The sequence below is a fragment of the Pseudorca crassidens genome, chromosome 12 (genome assembly GCF_039906515.1).
Source record: "Pseudorca crassidens isolate mPseCra1 chromosome 12, mPseCra1.hap1, whole genome shotgun sequence".
Lineage (NCBI taxonomy): Eukaryota > Metazoa > Chordata > Mammalia > Artiodactyla > Delphinidae > Pseudorca > Pseudorca crassidens.
The window spans coordinates 57,090,799-57,111,336 of NC_090307.1; the positions used below are offsets into that span (position 1 = coordinate 57,090,799).

General features: G+C 36.0%; 1 protein-coding gene across 1 annotated transcript in view; it reads left to right on the forward strand.

Annotated features, from left to right (window-relative positions):
- SMCHD1 (structural maintenance of chromosomes flexible hinge domain containing 1) overlaps positions 1 to 20,538 on the forward strand; it is a 128,846-nt gene that overhangs the window by 12,403 nt on the left and 95,905 nt on the right. Inside the window, exons 4-7 of the mRNA XM_067699586.1 lie at positions 2,763 to 2,845; positions 3,508 to 3,638; positions 18,946 to 19,060; positions 19,183 to 19,302. Coding sequence (XP_067555687.1) covers positions 2,763 to 2,845; positions 3,508 to 3,638; positions 18,946 to 19,060; positions 19,183 to 19,302 — 449 coding nt within the window. The remainder of the gene's footprint in view (positions 1 to 2,762; positions 2,846 to 3,507; positions 3,639 to 18,945; positions 19,061 to 19,182; positions 19,303 to 20,538) is intronic.

Sequence of the window (20,538 nt, forward strand, 5' to 3'; positions counted from 1 at the left end):
AAATGGAGGTAGTGAGAAATGGTCATTTTTAGTTAAATATTGAAAATAATGCCAGACTTACCTCCTGAATCCGTTTTGTCTATCCACTTGCCCATGTGGCATCTCTACTAGGATATCTAAGATGGGAATATACTACACATAGTTTTCCATCCAAATTAATTTTGGTTCTTTTTAGTTGCTTAAACCAAAAATCCAATTGATTCTTTGTCTCATTCAATCTTTCAGAAAATCCTTTTGGCACTATCATCAGTGTTTATCTTAAAATGAGCATTTCTCTTTACTTCTGTTGGTAACACTAGGTCTGAGGCACCATCATAGATTACCGAGATTATACAGTGGCCTCGTCTCTCTCTTTTCATGCCTGTACACGTAAGGTTTGAGAAGTCAGATTGTTTCACTAAGGGTAAACGCCGACGTCTTTACAATTACATGCATGGTCTTAGAAGCTGTGCTTTGTATCTCTCTGACTCTGTTTCCACAACTCTTCTTGTTGTTCATTCCTCTTCACTGCCAGCTTTATTCTCAGCTTAGGACCCTCTGCCTGGATAGCCCCTGTCTCAGTCCCTCACCTCATTCAAGTCTTGTTTTTCTATTACCTTCTCAACAAAACTTATCTTGTTCACCCTATTTAAAATTGCAAACTATGTTTCCTTTATGCCTCTATACCAGATAAACCCATGTAAGTTGGAAATATTCTAAGTCAAAAATGCATTTGCGGGGGCCTCCCTGGTGGCGCAGTGGTTGAGAGTCCACCCGCCAATGCAGGGGACAGGGGTTCGTGCCCCGGTCCGGGAGGATCCCACATGCCGCGGAGCGGCTGGGCCCGTGAGCCGTGGCTTCTGAGCCTGCGCATCCGGATCCTGTGCTCTGCAATGGGAGAGGCCACAACAGTGAGAGGCCCGCATACCGAAAAAAAAAAAAATGCATTTGGTGGGGGGTAAATTATAAGTTTGGGATTAAAATACACACCCTACTATATATAAAATAGATAATCAACAAGGACGTACTATATAGCACAGACCTATAATGGAAGAGAATGTAAAAAAAGAATATATATATTTATATATATGTATAACTGAATCACTTTGCTATATACCTGAAACTAACACACCATTGTAAATCAACTATACTTTAATATAAAATAAAAATTAAATTAAAAAATGCATAGGAGCCATGTGGCAAAATGTTAACAACATGTAAATCTAGGTGAAAGGGTTTAAGTATCTGCATATTGAATGAATCTTTAATTCTTTCTCTGGGGATAAGTTTTTAAATGTATAATCAGGGAGTCAGTAGATACATTCATTTTTAAGACTTTTGATATAGATTAATTACCTTCCAGATTGGTTATATGGGTTTTCATTCCTACTGTCATTATATGAATAGGCAGAGAATATCACTGTTTAAACTCCTGCTTTGATTTCTGTAACTTCACATTAAATTCCTGGGTCTTTCCCTGCCTCTGTTTCCTGTGCCTTTGATGCTACTTCTGGTTATTGTTGACTGTATGGTGGATAATTCTTTAAGTCATGTTGATCTTTTTATACTTGAAGTGAACTTACCCAAGCCTAAACTATTCTGTGTCAATGAAGCATTTATCTCTGGCTGTCTTTACTCTCTCTATTAAGCATAGTCTGTTCCAGCTCTGTGGAACACCTCTACTCACTGAGCTTGATATAGTGATAGGGCATCGCATCTAAAACTGAATTTTTCTTTCCTCCCTTCTAAATTTTTCTCCTTCCAAATTTTATGGAAAATATGACCATTTATTCAGTCTTCTAGAGCAAGTACTCAAAACCACCTTGGATTTCTTTTTCTTTCTCCCTTTATATCTAATCATATACTAAATTCTACTCATTTCTTTCTTTGAGGTTTCTCTTAACTCTTTTTCCTCGCATTTCCTACAGTGTCCCTACTTCTCCATTTCCTAGTTAATACCCTTCACCAGGTCTTTATACATATCTGATTTGTGGTAACTTCTTTCTAACTAGCTTATAAACATAGACATCCCCTGAGTGTTGAGGGTGTGGAAGTGCTTGCTGGAGTGCTACTCTGTGGGTTAATTACGCTTAAGTTGGGTTACGCCTCAGGGGAAGAGACATTAATTTATTATGTTCCCCCTTTTAATTAAGGGAATAAAAGTGAGGAATAGTTTGGGTACTGACCCTGGAGAAAGGAGAATGTTAGGAACGATGCCGAGCCAGTGATAAACTGAAGGTCAGGCTGATTTTGTAGTAGGAAATTAAGAGCAGTTTTGTGTTAGTTAAGCAGATACATTCTGCCATTTCACAAGTTGCTGTTGTGAGATATCTGTATTTAAATTAGCTCTCAATAGACACTTTTATAGTTGCTTTATAGTTGTCCTTATATCTCAAAATGTGCTTACGTTTGACTTGTGCATGATGTAATTACATACCACAGACTACTATTTGATTTTATGGTTATGGTCTTCTGTTTGTCTCTTATGTGTGTATGTCTGTCTTTAGATTATAAACTCCTTGAAGCCAGGAATCATGGCTGGCTGACTCATGATGTGTAGTGCCATGCAAGTACGGGTTGGTGACTGCTTTTTTATGCTGGTGGTGATTGGTGATGCCTTTATTATGTTTGTGTCATTAGGATCAGGATAATACTTTAATTCTAGCTCTTTGGAAAATAAAAGTGATGGCTTAAGGTACTTCAGAGTTTCTTCTACTTTGAACTTTTATATGAAGTATTTAGGAGGGAAAATTTAAGCAATAACGTTTCTCATTCTCTTCCAGCATTTGCTCTTGCAGAATTAATTGATAATTCATTGTCTGCCACGTCTCGTAACACTGGTGTTAGAAGAATACAGATCAAATTGGTAAGGAAATAATACTCTAAAGCAATTTAACTTGTCCTTTTATAGAAGTACTACAGGTTCATTGGAGAAGAATTAGGAAAGAAAGATAAACTAAAAGTAGAAATAATTATCTGATGTCTCTTCAGTCATTAAAATTTTTTCACGTGCCCTTTTTCTATGCATATATGTATACATGTATGTGTGATCATAGTGTACATTTTGTTATTTGTGATCTTTTATTTTCCCTTAATAGTACATTGTAAACACAGCCATATCATGAATATTCTGCAATATAATATACCACTGCTGCAGTTTGGTTTATTGACTATAATATAAATAATGTTATCAGTCTACTGTTGTTGAACTTTTAGATTTTTTTTCCTATATTTTTGCCATTGTAAGCAGTGCTGGCGTGATGAGTATCCTTATAGATTTTTGTACATATCTCTGATTAGTTTCTCAAGCTAAATTCTGAGAAATGGAATTTCTGGGTTAAAGGACATGAAGAATTCTAAGGCCTTTGATTCATACCGCTGAAGTGCCTTTCAGAAAGTTGTATTAATATATACTTCCTCCAGCAATGTATGAGTGAGCCCAATGAATCACTTTTTTTATATTAACCTTTCTTGTTTTTAATATTGATTTGACTTTTCCTATCTTTTTGAACTTATTTTATTTCATAGCATTTTGATGAAACACAAGGAAAACCTGCCGTTGCAGTGATAGATAATGGAAGAGGAATGACCTCTAAACAGCTTAACAACTGGGCCGTGTATAGGTTGTCAAAATTTACAAGGCAAGGTGACTTTGAAAGGTTAGAAAACCTTACTCACTTTTTTTATGGGCAGCTGGGTATTTTAATGAGGATAAGAACTCATATTTCTTTAGTTATACATGATACATTGGCGGTTTTGATGTTATCAGCATATTTATTTAGATTTTTATAATAAAGTTTTTATGAACAATACTTAGAAATAGTCAAAACTGCATAAATCACATTGCACCCTTCCATTGAATGATTCTTTTTGCATTTCCTGAGGTATATAGGAATTTTTTTTTTAAATTTTATTTATTTATTTATTTATTTATGACTGCACTGGGTCTTCGTTGCTGCATGCAGGCTTTCTCTAGTTGCGGCGAGCGGGAGCTACTCTTTGTTGAGGTGTGCGGGCTTCTCATTGTGGTGGCTTGGCTTTGTTGTGGAGCATGGGCTCTAGGCGCATGGGCTTCAGTAGTTGTGGCACGCGGGCTCAGTAGTTGTGGCACATGGACTCAGTAGTTGTGGCTTGTGGGCTCTAGAGTGCAGGCCCAGTAGTTATGGCACACAGGCTTAGTTGCTCCGTGGCATGTGGGATCTTCCTGGACCAGGGCTCTAACCCATGTCCGCTGCATTGGCAGGCGGATTCTTAACCACTGTTCCACCAGGGAAGTCTCCCCATCTTCTTAATGTTTCAGTGCCTCAGGACTTAGTCCTTGGTCCCTTATCTTCTCGTAATTCCTCACTTGGTGATTCCATCCAACCTCGTGGCTCTAAATACGATAGTTATGGCAGCTATGTTGTGTTCTTCGGGAAACACATTAGGGAAGAATCAGTTGGTGTTCTTATTAAGTAGTTAGTATTTGTTCGTGTCCTGTTTTTCTCTCTGCTGTGTCAAGGAAAGTCACCCAAATTTAAGGACCAGTCTCAATAATGTGTAAAATTAATATAGTTAACACATTTGCCTTCTCACTTCTGAAATTTCAGCACTCTCAGAATTTTCATCAAAATTGTAAAGACTTACAATGCCATGATGAGAGGCAGCAATAAGTGAAGAACAAGGGCTGTGGAATCATTTGGTCTCATTTGAATTCTAGCCTTACTAGTTGTATGACACTGGTCAAAGTAGTTTACTTCTCTTTATCTCAGGTTACATGTCTGTAAAATGGGGATAATACCTCATAAGGTTTTGTGAAAACCAAGTGAGTTATTAGTACTGTAAAATCCTTAGAGCCTGGCAAGTGATAAGCAGTCAATAAATACAAGCTATCATTTTAGTTATTACTTCTCATTCGTGGCTTCAGATTTTTCTGCAACTATTCTTTTTCACTATTTTCTTGAATATGTGCCACTTCAAGGATTTATAAAATAGCCATAAAGAAGGCAAAGATCACATCTTTCATAGTCTAAAGATAGAATTTAGCATAAGATAGAAATATTAGGTAGAAATGAAAGGAGAACAGATGGTAGATTGGGGCAAAAAGGTCAGAAAAATGTTAGTTAAATCAAGTGGAAGAGTAGAAAGAAGTAGAGCCTACAGTTTATTAAGATTTCTCTAGATTTTAGCACAACACAGACTTTTAAACTTAATTCAAATGTTAGGGAAATTTTAATTTTTGGTAGAAATCTACCTGTTGCATGTTCTGCTTTTTATAGGTCCTAGCTTTTTATGGGTGTTGTATCAGTAAACAGTCGTTGTTATAGCTGTTATGTACTCATACTGTCTTTGAGTCCAGTATCAGTCCCTTAACCCACTCCAGTTTCTGTTAGCATCAGTTGTACCCCCCTCACTCCTCTAGCTTCTACTCCTATAGAAAAAATTATCATTTGTTTTACTGCTTCCAGTTTAGTTTTTTATTGGATATAAGGATGGGTATCATAGGAGACAGGCGGTGGAAGAAAAGGAAGGACAGCCTACAAATACAAAAAAGCTGACTATCTTGACTGTAGCTTATGTTGTAGTAGAGGAAAAGCCAAAAGTAAACCAAAAAATGTATAAGCACTTCAGTTACTGATTGTTAAGAAAATATTGAGTAATGTTAGAACCTGATGGCCATCTCTTTTAGGTAAGGTGACTAGAAAAGAGGGCAGCCTCTTTGAGGTTACATTTGAGTTGAGGCTTGAATGATTAGAAAAAAACACCCAAGCGAAAATCTGGGCGAAGAGTATTCCAAGTAGAAGGAACATCAGCACATGCAAAGACCCTGAAACTGTGATCAGCTTGTTTCGTTTGAGAGACGGAGAGGAGACCAGTGTTGTTAAGTGCATATGAAGGGGAGGGTAGAGGGAGATGAGGTGAGAATTCTAATTTGGCAATATTCTTTCTAACTCTCACCCACCTTGGTACTACCTTTCCCTCCACTTTTTTATTTTGAAAATTTCAAATAAACCAACAAATAAGTTGAAAAAACGTCAAATAAAAAGCCAGCAAATAAGTTGAAAGAGCAGTATTAGCACTCATATATCCTTCACCTAGATTTATGTTAACATTTTGCCACATTTGTTATCTTCTGTCTATCTGTTTATGTATGTGTGGGTGTGCACATGCGTGCACACACAGCACACACACTTTCTCTCCCTAAATCATTTGAAGGTAAGTTGCAAACTTTATGGTATTTCACTGCTTAATACTGTAGCATCTATTTCCTTCACAGCAGTGTTGTCATAAATAGCCATAATACCTTTATACCCAAGACATTTCTCAGTGATTCAAAATATCTAATGCCCATATTCAGATTTTTCCCCTTTGTCATGTCTTTCTTTTCTCCTTTATTCTATAATTCCCTACATTTGTGTCTTTCATGAAATTGTCATTTTTTTTTGGTAGAGTTCAGGCTAGTTGTAGAACAGTCCACAAGGTGGATCTGAATGTTTACTGAACACTATTCTTTTCCTCAAAATTTTATGAATATTTTCAAATATACAGAGAAGTTGACATTCTACAGTCAGTACCCAAGATACTCATACTAAGTTTCTACCACTGACAGTTGCGTTACCACGTATCTTTTTATCCGACTAACCTTGAGGTCATCTCATTTTTTGATTCAGTTCAAAATAAATTACAGATATCAGTAAACTTTCTCCTGCTGCTTTAAGTATTGGTATCATTATGTAGAATTCAGGGGGTTTTTTTGAGGTAAAATTTACATTGAAAGGCTCACATCTGTCTTAAGTATATCTTCATTAAATTTTTTTTATGGTAATATAACTCATATAGTCACAAAGTTGTGCAGCCATCACCAGTAATTCCAGAACATTTTCATCACTAGAAGAAACCCTGTAACCACTTGTAGTCAATCTTGTCTCTCGTTGCAGTCGCTAATATACTTTGAATAGTTGTTAATCTACTTCTTCAGTTGTTTTTTTAGGGATTACAATTAACATTTTAATACATAACAGTCCACTTTGGATTAACACCAATTTAATGTCAATAATGCACACAAACTTTGCTCCTGTATAGCTCCATTCCCCTCCCACTGCTCTGTATTATTATTTTCACATAAAGGACATCATTATACATTATAACCCTGTCAACACAGTTTTATAGTTAGTGCTTTATACACCTTTCTTTTTTTTTTTTTTTTTTCAGTACGCGGGCCTCTCAGTGTCGTGGCCTCTCCCGTTGCGGAGCACAGGCTCCGGACGTGCAGGCTCAGCGGCCATGGCTCACGGGCCCAGCCGCTCCGCGGCATGTGGGATCTTCCTGGACCGGGGCACGAACCCGTGTCCCCTGCATTGGCAGGCGGACTCTCAACCACTTCGCCACCAGGGAAGCCCTATACACCTTTCTTTTAAATCAGGAGAAGAGTAGTAAAAAATACACTTATACTGTCTTTTTCTATTTATGTAGTTATCTCTGCTTTGCTCTTTATTTTTTCTTGTATTCAAGTTACTTTCTAGTGTCTCTTCAGTTTAGTCCAAGGGACTCTTCTTCAGTAGCTACTTTGCGGCAGATCTGCTGATGACAGATTCCCTCAGGTTTTGTTCATCTGTGAATGTCTTAATCTCTTTCCTTTACTTTTTTTTTTTTTTTTTTTTGTGATATGTGGGCCTCTCACTGTTGTGGCCTCTCCTGTTGCGGAGCACAGGCTCCGGACGCGCAGGCCCAGCGGCCATGGCTCACGGGCCCAGCCGCTCTGCGGCATGTGGGATATTCCTGGACCAGGACACGAACCCGTGTCCCCTGCATCGACAGGCAGACTCTCAACCACTGCGCCACCAGGGAAGCCCCTATTATTTTGTTTTTGTTTGTTTTTTGGCCACGCCACACGGCATATGGGATCTTAGTTCCCTGACCAGGGATTGAACCTGTGCCCCCTTTTGAAAGCTACTTGTGCTGAATTAAGAATTCTTGGTTGACAGTCTTTTTCTATCAGCACTTTGAATACATTAGTCTACTGTCTTCTGACTCCATAGTTTCTGATGAGGAATCACCTGTTAATCTTGAGTATCCCTTGTATGTGACTAGTCACTTCTCTCTTTCTGCTTTCAAGATTCTCTTTTTTCTCTGGCTTTTAATGGTTTGTGGCATGTCTAGTTTTTGAGTTCATACTATTTGGTGTTTGTTGAGCTTCTTGGATGTCTAGATTAATGTTTTCATCAAATTTGGGAAGTTTTTGGCCATTATTCAAATAGTCTTCCTCTCCTGTCCTTCTGTGGCTCATCTTTATCCCCTCCATTGATGGGGTTTTTTTCTTCAGTTTGTTTCTCAGACTGAATAATGTCAATCAACCTGCCTTAAAGTTCACTGGTTGTTTCTTCTGCCAATTCATATCTGCTCATGAGCCACCTAACTGAATTTTTCATTTCAGTTGTTTTTTTTTTCAATTCCAGAATTTGTTTGGTTCTTTGTAGTTTCTGTTTCTACTGATATTCTCTGTTTGGTAAAATACTGTTCTCATACTTTCCTTTACTTCATTAGACATAATTTCTATTTGTTCACTGAATGTATTTAAAATAGCTGATTTATTTTAAAAAATTTTAATTGAAATATTGATTTATAATGTGTTAATTTCTGCTGCATAGCAAAGTGATTCAGTTATACATATATATAACATTCCTTTTTTAAAAAATTCTTTTCCATTATGGTTTATCACAAAATATCGAATATAGCTCCCTGTGCTATAATGTAGGACCTTGTTGTTTATCTGTCGTATATATAATAGTTTGCACCTGCTAATCCCATACTCTCACTCCATCCCTCTCCCATCCCCACCCTTGGCAATCACAAGTCTGTTCTCTATGTCTGTGAGTCTGTTTCTGTTTTGTTGATGAGTTCATTTGTGTTATATTTTAGATTCCACATATAAGTGATATCATATGGTAATTGTCTCTTTCTGACTTCAATTAGTATGATAATCTCTAGTTCCATCCACGTTTCTGCAAATGGCATTATTTCATTCCTTTTTATGGCTGAGTAGTATTCTATTGCGCTCGCGTGCATGCGCGCGTGTGTGTATACATCTTCTTCATCTATTCATCTGTTGATGGACATTTAGGTTGTTTCCACATCTTGGCTATTGTGAGTGGTGCTGCTGTGAACATAGGATTGCATGTATCTTTTTGAATTATATTTTTATCCAGATATGTGCCCAGGAGTGGGATGGCTGGATCATATGGCAACTCTAGTTTTCATTTTTTGAGGAACCTCCATACTGTTTTCCATAGTGGCTGTATCAATTTACATTCCCATCAACAGTATAGGAGGGTTCCCTTTCCTCCACACCCTCTCCAGCATTTGTTATAAAAAAGCTGACTGAAGTCTTTGTCTGGTAAGTCTAATTAATCCCTGGGCTTTCTCTGGGACAGTTTCTATTGAGTGCTATTTTCCCTATGTGTAGGCCAGACTTTAATATTTCTTGATGTGGCACATAGTTTTTTTGTTTAGAGCAGGACATTTTATTTTATTTATTTATTTTTTGTCCACGCCTGGCAGGTGGGATCAAACCCGTGCCCCTTGCATTGGAAGCGCAGAATCTTAACCACTGGACCACCAGGGAAGTCCCTAGAATAGGACATTTTAAATTATATAGTGTGGCAAATCTGGAAATCAGATTTATCTCTCTCCCCAGGGCTTACTGTTGCTTTTGTCTTTTTGTTGTTTGTGTAGTGACTTCCCTAAACTAATTCTGTAAAACCTGTATTCTTTATCTTGTGTTGCCCCTTAAGTCTCTGCTCAGTTAATTTGGTGGTCAACTGATCAGACATTTCCTTGAATGTCTGGCACCACTAAGTGTTACAGCTCTTGCCAAGGGGTTCTGTGTGCATACTGGGCTGTTTTTATTGTTCCAGCAGGAAGTTTACAGCTCTGCCTTAGCCTTTAACTCTTGGTTGCACCAAACCTCAAAGTCAACCAGAAATAAGAGATTAGAGCCTTCTCAGTTCTTTCTTGAGTATGTATACAATCCTGCACATGAGTGTGACCTTGATACTCATCACTGTGTTGGAGGTTTTAAAAACCACTGTGGGGCTTCCCTGGTGACGCAGTGGTTGAGAGCCCGCCTGCCGATTCAGGGGACACGGGTTTGTGCCCCGGTCCGAGAAGATCCCACATGCCGCGGAGCGGCTGGGCTCGTGAGCCATGGCTGCTGAGCCTGCGCATCCGAAGCCTCTGCTCCGCAGCGGGAGAGGCCACAACAGTGGGGGGCCCGCGTACCGCAAAAAAAAAAAAAAAAAAAAAAAAAAACCCACTATGGACCTTTTATTCCCCAGCTTTTTCTTCTAAGCTTTTGCCCAGATTCTTGTTTTCTCCAAACTGTTTTCATTGCCTTAGTCAGCTTTGATGGTAAACATCTGCCACTGATTGTTTTTGACAAATGACCCAAGGAAAATGCTTTTCACAGTGAGCAAGTTCTGAGTTAGGTCAAATAAAGACAAACCCTGCAAGTGGAAGTTTCTATGGAACTGTCAGATCCAATAATGGCAATTCTATGGGGAAGGAGCTTTTGGGGAACTCCAAACACATTCCAGTGACTCCTAAGCTGTTTTCAACATGATTGCAGGGCTGTTGGTTTTCAAGGCTTCTGTGGACCTGGTGAGAGGGGAATGGGAGAGGGTATGTTAAAAAGTAGCAGCTTGCAGTTTTTAACCAAAACTCATCAATGTGTCTTAAATAAACACTCCTTGGATTGTTGCAAGACTTAAGTTAATTTTTGCAGTTCTGAAAAAGTTGAATTTGACAATTTGTTCGGGTGTTGTTTTTGTGTTTATCAACGAGTGGATTTTCATAGGTTCTTCTGGAAGTGATCACTCAGTTAACTGATTTTTGACAAGTGCATACACTGGTCTAATCCAAACCCCTAAGGTAAAGAACATTACCTGGACCTAGGAAATTTGCTCATGACTGAGGCACTGTTACAATCATAAGTTAAATTAGATACCTAGAACCTTGTTGTAATACTATGTGTTCATTTAATTATTTTGTGGAAGAAAGAAGGGTGACATCAGTTAGGTCAGCGGGGTGGCCATAATTCAGATGTGTATTGGATCAGTGCTACTTTCTGCACTTTAAACTTGCTCAGCAATTAAAAAGCTCTCAACTCAGTCAGCCGTTTTTGGGAAAATAAAAATAGCATGCCACATGGCCCATTTCCCATGCCACTTTTAGGCTGTAGAAATGGACTCCCAACAGGATTTTCCCTAATTTTCCTAAAGGAAAAGCTCAATTGTCTGCAATTGAGATGAACTTTCAAGTAGATATTTGTACTTACTTGAATTTAGAGAATGTAGATTTAGGCATCCTACTTTAATTTGGTTATTTCCATTGTGTCTCACAGATGAGACACATCTGTATCGAGATGAGACACGTGTATTCCAGAAGCTCAGTTAGTTACCTATGACCATTTGTTACTTTCTTCATTGTGGCTGATTTTTTTCCCCTGTGATAGATTGGAGATAGTGAGATCTAAATATATATACATAGTCTCTCTACCATATTTCCTGGCAATCACTTACATTGTTTCTTTTTACTAATTTGATCGTCTCTCCTATTCCTTTTTCTTACCTTCTACACCTTTTATCATACATTTTCATGCAGATTTTGCTTCTCTTTTCTAATAAATACTATTGTTTCACAAAGATATAGTGTCCTCTTATATTGTATGAAGAATAAGAATGAGATAGTTTCTGAAACTTTTTTAGACTGTGATAGAAATTTATTTTGAGGGAGGCGACTTTCTAAATTCTCCAGAGGACTCCTTCTGTGATGCAAAATTGTTTCTTAAGATCTTAGATTATATTTATCTTCATGAAGGGAGATCTATATAGCCCGTGAGTGTGGATATAGGAATTTTCTGGACTCATTTACACAAGTCTAAAACCTACTGGAAATTAGTATTTTCAGCCTTATTTGCTGTATTAGGGTTTTTGCTTAGGTTAGGCTTTCATGAATGGAAAAGGAAACTTAGGGAAAAGGTTGAAAAAGGAAACTTACTGCTTGGTCATTAAGTGTGTCCATTCCTAATCAGTGAACAGAATTTCTTAGTTTTGAATCAGATTAAGTATGTATATATTGTTTTATCTCTGAGTTCTGCCCTCCCAAACTTTTATTATACTTCCCCATATGTGTTTTAAGGAGAATATTTAGGGGAGGGTATTTTCAGCATATTTCCTAGAAGTATTATCATAGTAATTAAAGTCTTAGAACCTATTAACTCTTTATTTTTCTTGATAGACATTTTGTTCATAGAATTTAATTAATTCTTGGTTTATGACAATGTATCAATGCAGGACATGCCCATTTAAAGTTTATTTATTGAAAAGTTTAATAAGCTGAATAACCAGAATTTTGCCACCTAATCCAGTAAGTAGAATATACTGTAACTTATATCTGTGTCCTCCTCATCCCCGCCACCAAAGTTAACAAGTATCTTGTATTGTTTTTCTGTTTACTTTTTTCTTTTAAACATCTTTATTAGAGTATAATTGCTTTACATTGTGTGTTAGTTTCTGCTGTATAACAAAGTGAATCAGCTGTACGTATACATATATCCCTATATCCCCTCCCTCTTGTGTCTCCCTCCCACCCTCCCTATCCCACCCCTCTAGGTGGTCACAGAGCATCGAGCTGATCTCCCTGTGCTATGCAGCTGCTTCCCACTAGCTATCTATTTTACATTTGGTAGTGTATATATCTCCATGCCACTCTCTCATTTCAACCCAGCTTACCCTTCCCCCTCCCTGTGTCCTCAAGTCCATTCTCTACGTCTGTGTCTTTATTCCTGTCCTGCCCCTAGGTTCTTCAGAACCATTTTTTTTTTTTAGATTCCATATATATGTGTTAGCTATTTCCTTTTTTTAAATGTATATATCTAATTTTGCTTGTTTTTGATAATATGAAAAAATGTAATGATACTATATGTTGATCTACAAGGGACTTGCATTTTCATTTAGTATTAGGTTACTAAGATTGCATATTTGTGTGGGTCTGTAGAACATTCATTTTCATAACCATGTTATCTTTAGTATATACCAAAAAGGGATCCCACTGTATTTATCCAGTCTCCAGTCAGTGGGCATTTGGCTTTCTCCTCCAAGTTTTAGCAATTGTTAGCAGTACTATCTTATATATGGGGTGTGTGTGTATGTTATATATGTTTCCTGGTCCAAATCTACGTAAGTTTTAGGTATATGCCTAGGAGGGAATTTGTAGGATTTAAAAATGAATGTTCCAACTTACAAGGTAATGGCGAATTATTTTCCAAAGTGATCGTATTAATTTATACTTTAACCACTTATGAAAGTTTGATAAAACTCACTTGGGAAACCATTTGGGTGTGGTATGTTTTTTGCAGGAGGAATTTTTAAGTATTGCTTTGATTTTTTCATAGAGTTATAAGAATATTTTGGCTTTCTATTTCTTAATGATTTAGCTTTGGTAAGTTACATTTTAGTAGGAATTAGTCCATTTCATTAAATTTTCAATTTTATTGGCATATAGTTGTTGGTAGTGTTTGTAAAGAACCAGTGCTTGCTTTGATGAATTTTGTTTTCCTGTTTTCAAATTCTTTGATTTCTGCTCTTTATTATTTATGCCCTTCTTACTTTGGGTTTATTTGCTCTTTTTGTAGTATCTTGATGTGGAATCTTACAGATTTTTTTTTACTTCTTTTCTAAGATGAATATTTTGTGTTATAAATTTTCTTCTCAGGACTACTTTTGCTGTATCCCACAAGTTTTAATACGCTGTAATTTCACTTTCATTCAGTTCAGTGTAACTTTTATTTCCCTTGCAACTTGCTTTTTGATCCATGGATCTTTATTGGAATGTGTTGTTCAATTTCCAAATGTTCCCAATAGATTTTCTTGTCTGTATGTTGATTTCTAGTTTGACTTTATTATATTCAGAGAACATACTCTATATGGTTTCAGTTCTTTTAAATTTGTTAAGATTTGTTTTATGCCCTAGGATATGATCTATATTTTGGTGAATTTTCTGTGTCCTTGAAAAGAATGTGTATTTTGCTGTTGCTGGGAGGAGTGTTCTGTAAATCTCAATTAGATTCCATCTGTTGATAATATTTTTCAGTTCTTTCTTATCCTTGCTGATTTTCTGTGTAGCAGTAATGAAGAGAGGAGTATTGAAGAGCTCCACTTATTTGCAGGTTTGCTGATCTTTTCAGTTCTCTGAATTTTTTGCTCTGTGTATTTTTAACTTGTGTTACTTTTTGTATGCATAATTGAGATTGTTAGGACTTTTCAGTGAACTGACCCTTTCATCATAATGCCTTTTTTAAAAAAATTTAATTAATTAATTTTTGTCTGCGTTGGGTCTTTGTTGCTGTGCACGGGCTTTCTCTAGTTGCGGTGCGTGGGCTTCTCATTGCGGTGGTTTCTCTTGTTGCAGAACACAGGCTCTAGGTGCGTGGGCTTCAGTAGTTGCAGCACGCAGGCTCAGTAGTTGTGGCTCACAGGCATAGTTGCTCCGCAGCACGTGGGATCTTCCCAGACCAGGGCTCAAACCCGTGTGCCCTGCATTGGCAGGCAGATTCTTAACCACTGCGCCACCAGGGAAGTTCCCATAATGCTTCTGTCCCTGATAATTTCTTGCTCTGAAGTGTATTTTATTTGATACTGTAGCCACTCCAGCTTTCTTTTTGTTTATGTTTGTATGGTATACCTTTTCTTATCCATTTTCTTTTAAAATACCTATATCATTATATTTAAAATGAGTTTCTTGTAGACAGCATATGGTTGGGTCATTTTAAAAAATTTTTTAATTTATTAAAAAATTTTTTTTTACTATAGTCTTTTTAGAATATTTATTATTTTAATTTTTTTTTTGGCTGTGTCAGGTCTTAGTTGTGGCACGCGGGATCTTCGTTGTGGCACGCAGGCTCAGTAGTTGTGGTGCACAGGTTTCTCTCTAGCTGTGGCATGCAGGCTCCAGAGCTCGTGGGTTCTGTAGTTGTGGCGTGCAGGCTCCAGACCGCATGGGCTCAGTAGTTGTGGCTTGCAGGCTTAGTTGCCCTGCGGTGCGTGGGATCCTAGTTCCCTGACTAGGGATTGAACCCACGTCCCCTGCATTGGAAGGTGGATTCTTAAACACTGGACCACCAGTGAAGTCCCTGGTTTGGTCAGTTTTTAATTCACTCTGTTAGTTTTATTTAGTGTATTTGTACTATTACATTTACATATTTTTAATTATTGGTACATTAGGACTCAAATATGTCCTGTTTTAACTTTTCTGTTTGTTCCCTTTGTTTTGCATTTGTCTTTTCTGGCCTTTTTGCGGTTTACTTGAACATATTTTACTACACTGTTTTCTTTATAGTGGTTTTCGAGTATATCTTTTATTTATTTATTTATTTTTTAATGGCTGCTCCAGGGAATACTGTATTACAGTCTCTTAGTATGGACATTTTGCAATTAAAGTGAATTACAGAAATCTCACCAAATTATTTAGGTATTTTAACGCTCACCCATTTATAATTTAGTTTTAAGTGTTACCTCTACATATACTGAGAACCATATCAGACCGTGTTATTTTTATTTCAACAGTCTAACGTAATTTTAAAAACTCAAGCAGAGAAAGGTAGCCTATTTTATTTACATGCATATTTGTTTCATTTTTCTTTATTCCCAGGTAATATTCTTTTATTAACTTGGTCCGATATTAATATATCTTCTCCAGCTTTGTTTTCATTAGTATTGAAATGGTAACTCATTTTCCAACCTTTTAACCTACTGTCTCGTTATATTTAAAGAGTGTTTCTTTTAGGCAGCATTTGGTTATGTATTAAAATTGACAATCTCTGCCTTTTAATTGGGATGTTTAGACCAATTACATTTAATGTGATTATCAGTATGCTTGGTTACCATCTTTGTTACTTGTTTATTTTTCCCTTTTTCCCCACATTTCCCTTTTTGCTGCCTTATTTCAAATTGAGTGTGTGTGTGTGTGTGTGTGTGTGTGTGTGTGTGTGCACGCTTCCACTGTTTCCTTCATTGACTTATTAGCTGCTACTCTGTTCTGTTGTTTTGCTGGCATAGTATACATCTTTAATTTATCACAGTTCTACTCTCTTAGCAGATTTAAATTACACAATAGTGTTATTGACTGTACATAATGATGTTATACATTAGCTCCTCAGACCTTATTCATCTTATTGATGAAAGTTTTTACCCTTTTACCAACCTCCACCTATTTCCCACACTCCCCAGTCCCTGTCAACCATTTTTCTGCTGTTTCTATGAGTTTCTCTTTTTAACAGTTATTTTCTTAAAAATGTGAAAAAAAAGTATAACATTAAATTAAAGTGTATAATTTGGTAGCATTAATTATATTCATAGTGTTTTACAACAATTACCATTATGTATTTTCAAAGATTTTTGTCTTTCCCAAACTGAAACTTCGTAACCATTAAAAGATAACTGTGTATTCTCCGCACCTCCAGCTGCTGGTAACCACAGTTCTACTTTCTGTTTCAATGCATTTGCCTATTCTAGGTACTTCATTTAAGAGGAATCATACAATATTTGTCATTTTGTTTCTGGTTTATTTCACTTAGTGTAATGTTTTCAGGGTTCATCCGTGTTGTAGATTGTATCAGAACTTCACCCCTTTTTATGGCTGAATTATGCAGCTGTACTACATTTTTCCATTCATAGGTTAATGGATGGTTGTCTTGTTTCTACCTTTTTTGTATATTGTGAATAATGCTGCTATGAACGTTCATATACAAGTATTAGTTTGAGTCCCTGAGTCAGTTTATGTTTACCCACATATTTACCATTTCTGGTGGTCTTCATTCCTTTGTTTAAATCCATAGTATCATTTTCATTCCTAAAGGTCTTTTAACAGTTTTTATAATTCATGTTTGCTCTCAGTGAATTTTTTCAGCTTTTGTATGTCTGATAAAGTTTGGATCTATTCCTTACCCTCCTTCCCCCTTTAAACATATTTTTGTTGAGTATAGAATTTTAGGTTGACTTTGTTAAACATTTCAGTACATTAAAAATGCTACTCCATTTCTACTGACTTGCACAGATTACAGTGAAAAATCCATTGTCATTCTTATCTTTGTTTCTCAGAATGTATGGTGTCTGTTTTTTCTGACTCTTTTAAATGTTCTTTTTATAGTTGGTGTTGTATACATTGTGTGTTTGTGTTGGGGGAGCACTGTAGGTGTGCATGCATGTTGTGTGGTTTGTGTATTGTGTGGGGTGTTTGTGTATATGCATGCTTTTTTGCATGGGGGCATGTTTGTGTCTTTGTTGTGTGGAGATGAGTTTGTGTATGGCGGTTGTATGTTGTCGGGGCTATTTTTTGTGTGCTTTGTTTTGTAGGTCTGGTATTACGGTGTTTTACCTGGTCATTGTTGTCTTTATTTTGATTATTGATATATGGGTGAGAACTTTTTATACCAATTAAAATATTTTTATTTATCCCATTATTTCTTTGTTTTGTTTTCTCTTTGTTTTTAAATTCATTGCATCTTTCTGTTGTTGCTTTTGAAAATGTTGTTCTCCCTTTTTTTCTCTTTTAATATTTTAGAATTTATCTGTTTGTTTTCTTGGTTGTCTTTGAAATTTAAAAATGTGTATTAACGTCAGACTTCAAAATTTAAAAGAACACCTCCCTTTGCCCATATTAAAAAATTTGGAACACTTTATCTCTGATCACTTCCTTCCCAAAGTTACACTTATGTTGTCTAGTATTTCAAGTCTGACTACGGAAATCCCACAAATTATATTCACCATTTTTTCTAACAACACATTAAAAATTTTTTAATACATATTTTAAAAATTACCTTTGTACTTACCATATTATGATAACCTTGTATGTCAGATTGTGCTTGTACGAACATTCCTTTAGAGCAAATCTCTTAATGGTAAATTTCCTTGGATATCGTCTGTAACTTCTTCATTTAGCCCTAGTTCGCAGTTCTACGTTGACCTTTTCTCTTGGCCCTTTGGAGATAATATTCCACTGTCTTATACTGTTGCTGTCAAAGCCTGCAAAGCCATTTCTCTCTCAGTCTGTTTATTAGTTCTTCTGTTTTGTTTTTAGTGTTCACTGTGATGCAGATTTCTTTTTATGTATCCTGTTTGGGCTCTTTTGGTCTGAATCTGTGGATCTATGCCTTTTAGTAGTTTGAGAATATTTGCAGCTTTTATCTATTCTCTCTTTCTCCAAGTACATTTAAACTTGTGTGAGATACTATCCTTCAGTCGTTCATGTTTTTAGTCCCACTTTGATATTTTTCATTCCTTTTTTTCTTTGTTTCTTATGGGTAAGTGTTTTTGAACGTATCTTTGTGTTCTCTAAATTTTTCCAGCTATGCTGCATCTGCTCTCTAACCTTTTCATTTGGTGTAATAGTGGTTCCAGCCTCATCCCCAATTCTGTTTATTTCTGATATTGGGAAATGGTGTCCCTAGCGATCTTGCCTATATTTGGAGAGACCAGGGATGCCTACTCTCCAGAGTGTTGTTATGGTGCAGTAGGAGGTTCAATCAGAGCTCTTCGTTTGTCATGATACATGGAAATAAGAATCTCTTTGCTGTAATTCCCATTAGTATTGAGGCAATATTTTAATGTTTTGAAGGAGTAAACAATTTTGAAGGGAAGATTGTAGAGTTATACAGATATTTGAGATTTTCTGATTTATCAGGGTGGGCCCAAGAATTTGCATTTCTTAGCATTTCCAGGTGTTGCTGATGCAGCTGGTCTGGGTAATAAACTTTGAGAGCCATTGGACCAGATGATGTTTTGGCTTTTGGCTCTGATTCTTTTACATTTGAATAGGGGTGTTATCTGGCTCAGGGATCATTTTATTAACACTTATAAAACTGCTATAACAATTTCCTTTAGCACCTGAGTAGTTTGTTTAACATCATTGCATTAATGTAATGTTTTATTTTAGTGATCATTCAGGATATGTTCGACCACTACCAGTGCCACGCAGTTTAAATAGTGATATTTCCTATTTTGGTGTTGGGGGCAAGCAGGCTGTTTTCTTTGTTGGACAATCAGCCAGAGTAAGTAAAAATATTTCTTAAAAGTGAAAGTTGATCAAAATATTTTGAGGTTGACTTTCTAAATGTGTTTATCCAGTTTAAATTGTGGGAATTTATAAAGTACTCTTTTAAATATTTAACAGATGATAAGCAAACCTGCAGATTCCCAGGATGTTCATGAACTTGTACTTTCTAAAGAAGATTTTGAGAAGAAGGAGAAAAATAAAGAGGCAATATATAGCGGATATATTAGAAACAGAAAGGTACAATACATTTGAACTCAGTAATTGTAGATGCATTACTTTGGATGGATGATAGGACAAGAACATTTTCTTCATTTTCTGAGATACTAATGTCATTTTAAAAACTTGAAGATATGGAATTTTCAAATTAAATTTTCATTCTTTTTCTTTTAATTATGTGAATAGCAAACATGATCATTTATGTGCTTTCTCAGGCTGAAGTCTTCAGAAAACAGATTTTCTCATAAAGCCAAGTAAGCTTTCTGGAAATTGTTCATAAGATTGTAAACTTTTTTCCTTGAACTGAGTGTGAGTTTTTAAGTATTTGTTGTATAATAATTATAGAAGCAGAGTAGAAAACAGTGATAGGGTAATAGACTTTTAAGAAATCTGAGCTCCAGAGAAATAAGTAAACGAGAAACTTATTTCTGTTATAAATTTGCATTCAAATGCTCATTTTAATAAGCAGAGTGTTCACAAATTTGAATCTTGTTGGTGAGCACATGGTATTTGTTGTATTACTCATTCAGCTTTTCTCTGTTTGAAACATTTTAGAATTAAAAAATTTTTTAAAACCTTTTTTAAAAGTAAGATTTAAAAAATTCTTTTCTGCTTACAAAGCAAATTGTAAAAATTTTATAAAGAAAATAAAAATAGTCTCAAATACCAGAAAAAAGTACTTATGACATATTTAGTCGAATTTTCTTCTAGTTTAAACTTTATCATATACTTATGCTTTGAGCTCTGTTTTATTAATATTTTGAGTATTACTTCATTTTAGAAAGTATTTTGGTACACAACACACTTTTAATAGCTTCATAGTATCTTTGGCTAAATGTACAGTAATTTGACTATTCTGTTAAGCATTTAGCTTACTTGAAGGATTTTATTATAATTGTAAAGACACTGCTATTAGTATCTTTGCACAACATTTTGCCTGAACTGCAGTTTTTTCTTCGTATAAATTGTTAGAATTTTTATAACTGTTATAAGGAATTTGAACTTAGAAATATTTATGGTGTATATTACAAAGTCGCTTTTCTGAAAGGTTGAACCCAAATCAAATACACTCCCAACAAAGGTATATTGGAAGTGCCTGTTGGATCATTTCCTTATTTTTCAAAAGAACAAAGCAGGGAGGGAAGAATGATAGCAGAATGTTAGTGGTTTGATAAGTGAAAATAATACCTTTTCTTTCATACTAGTGGGCTGAATTTTTTTCATGTTTATTAGCTACTTTTACTTTCTTTATAACTG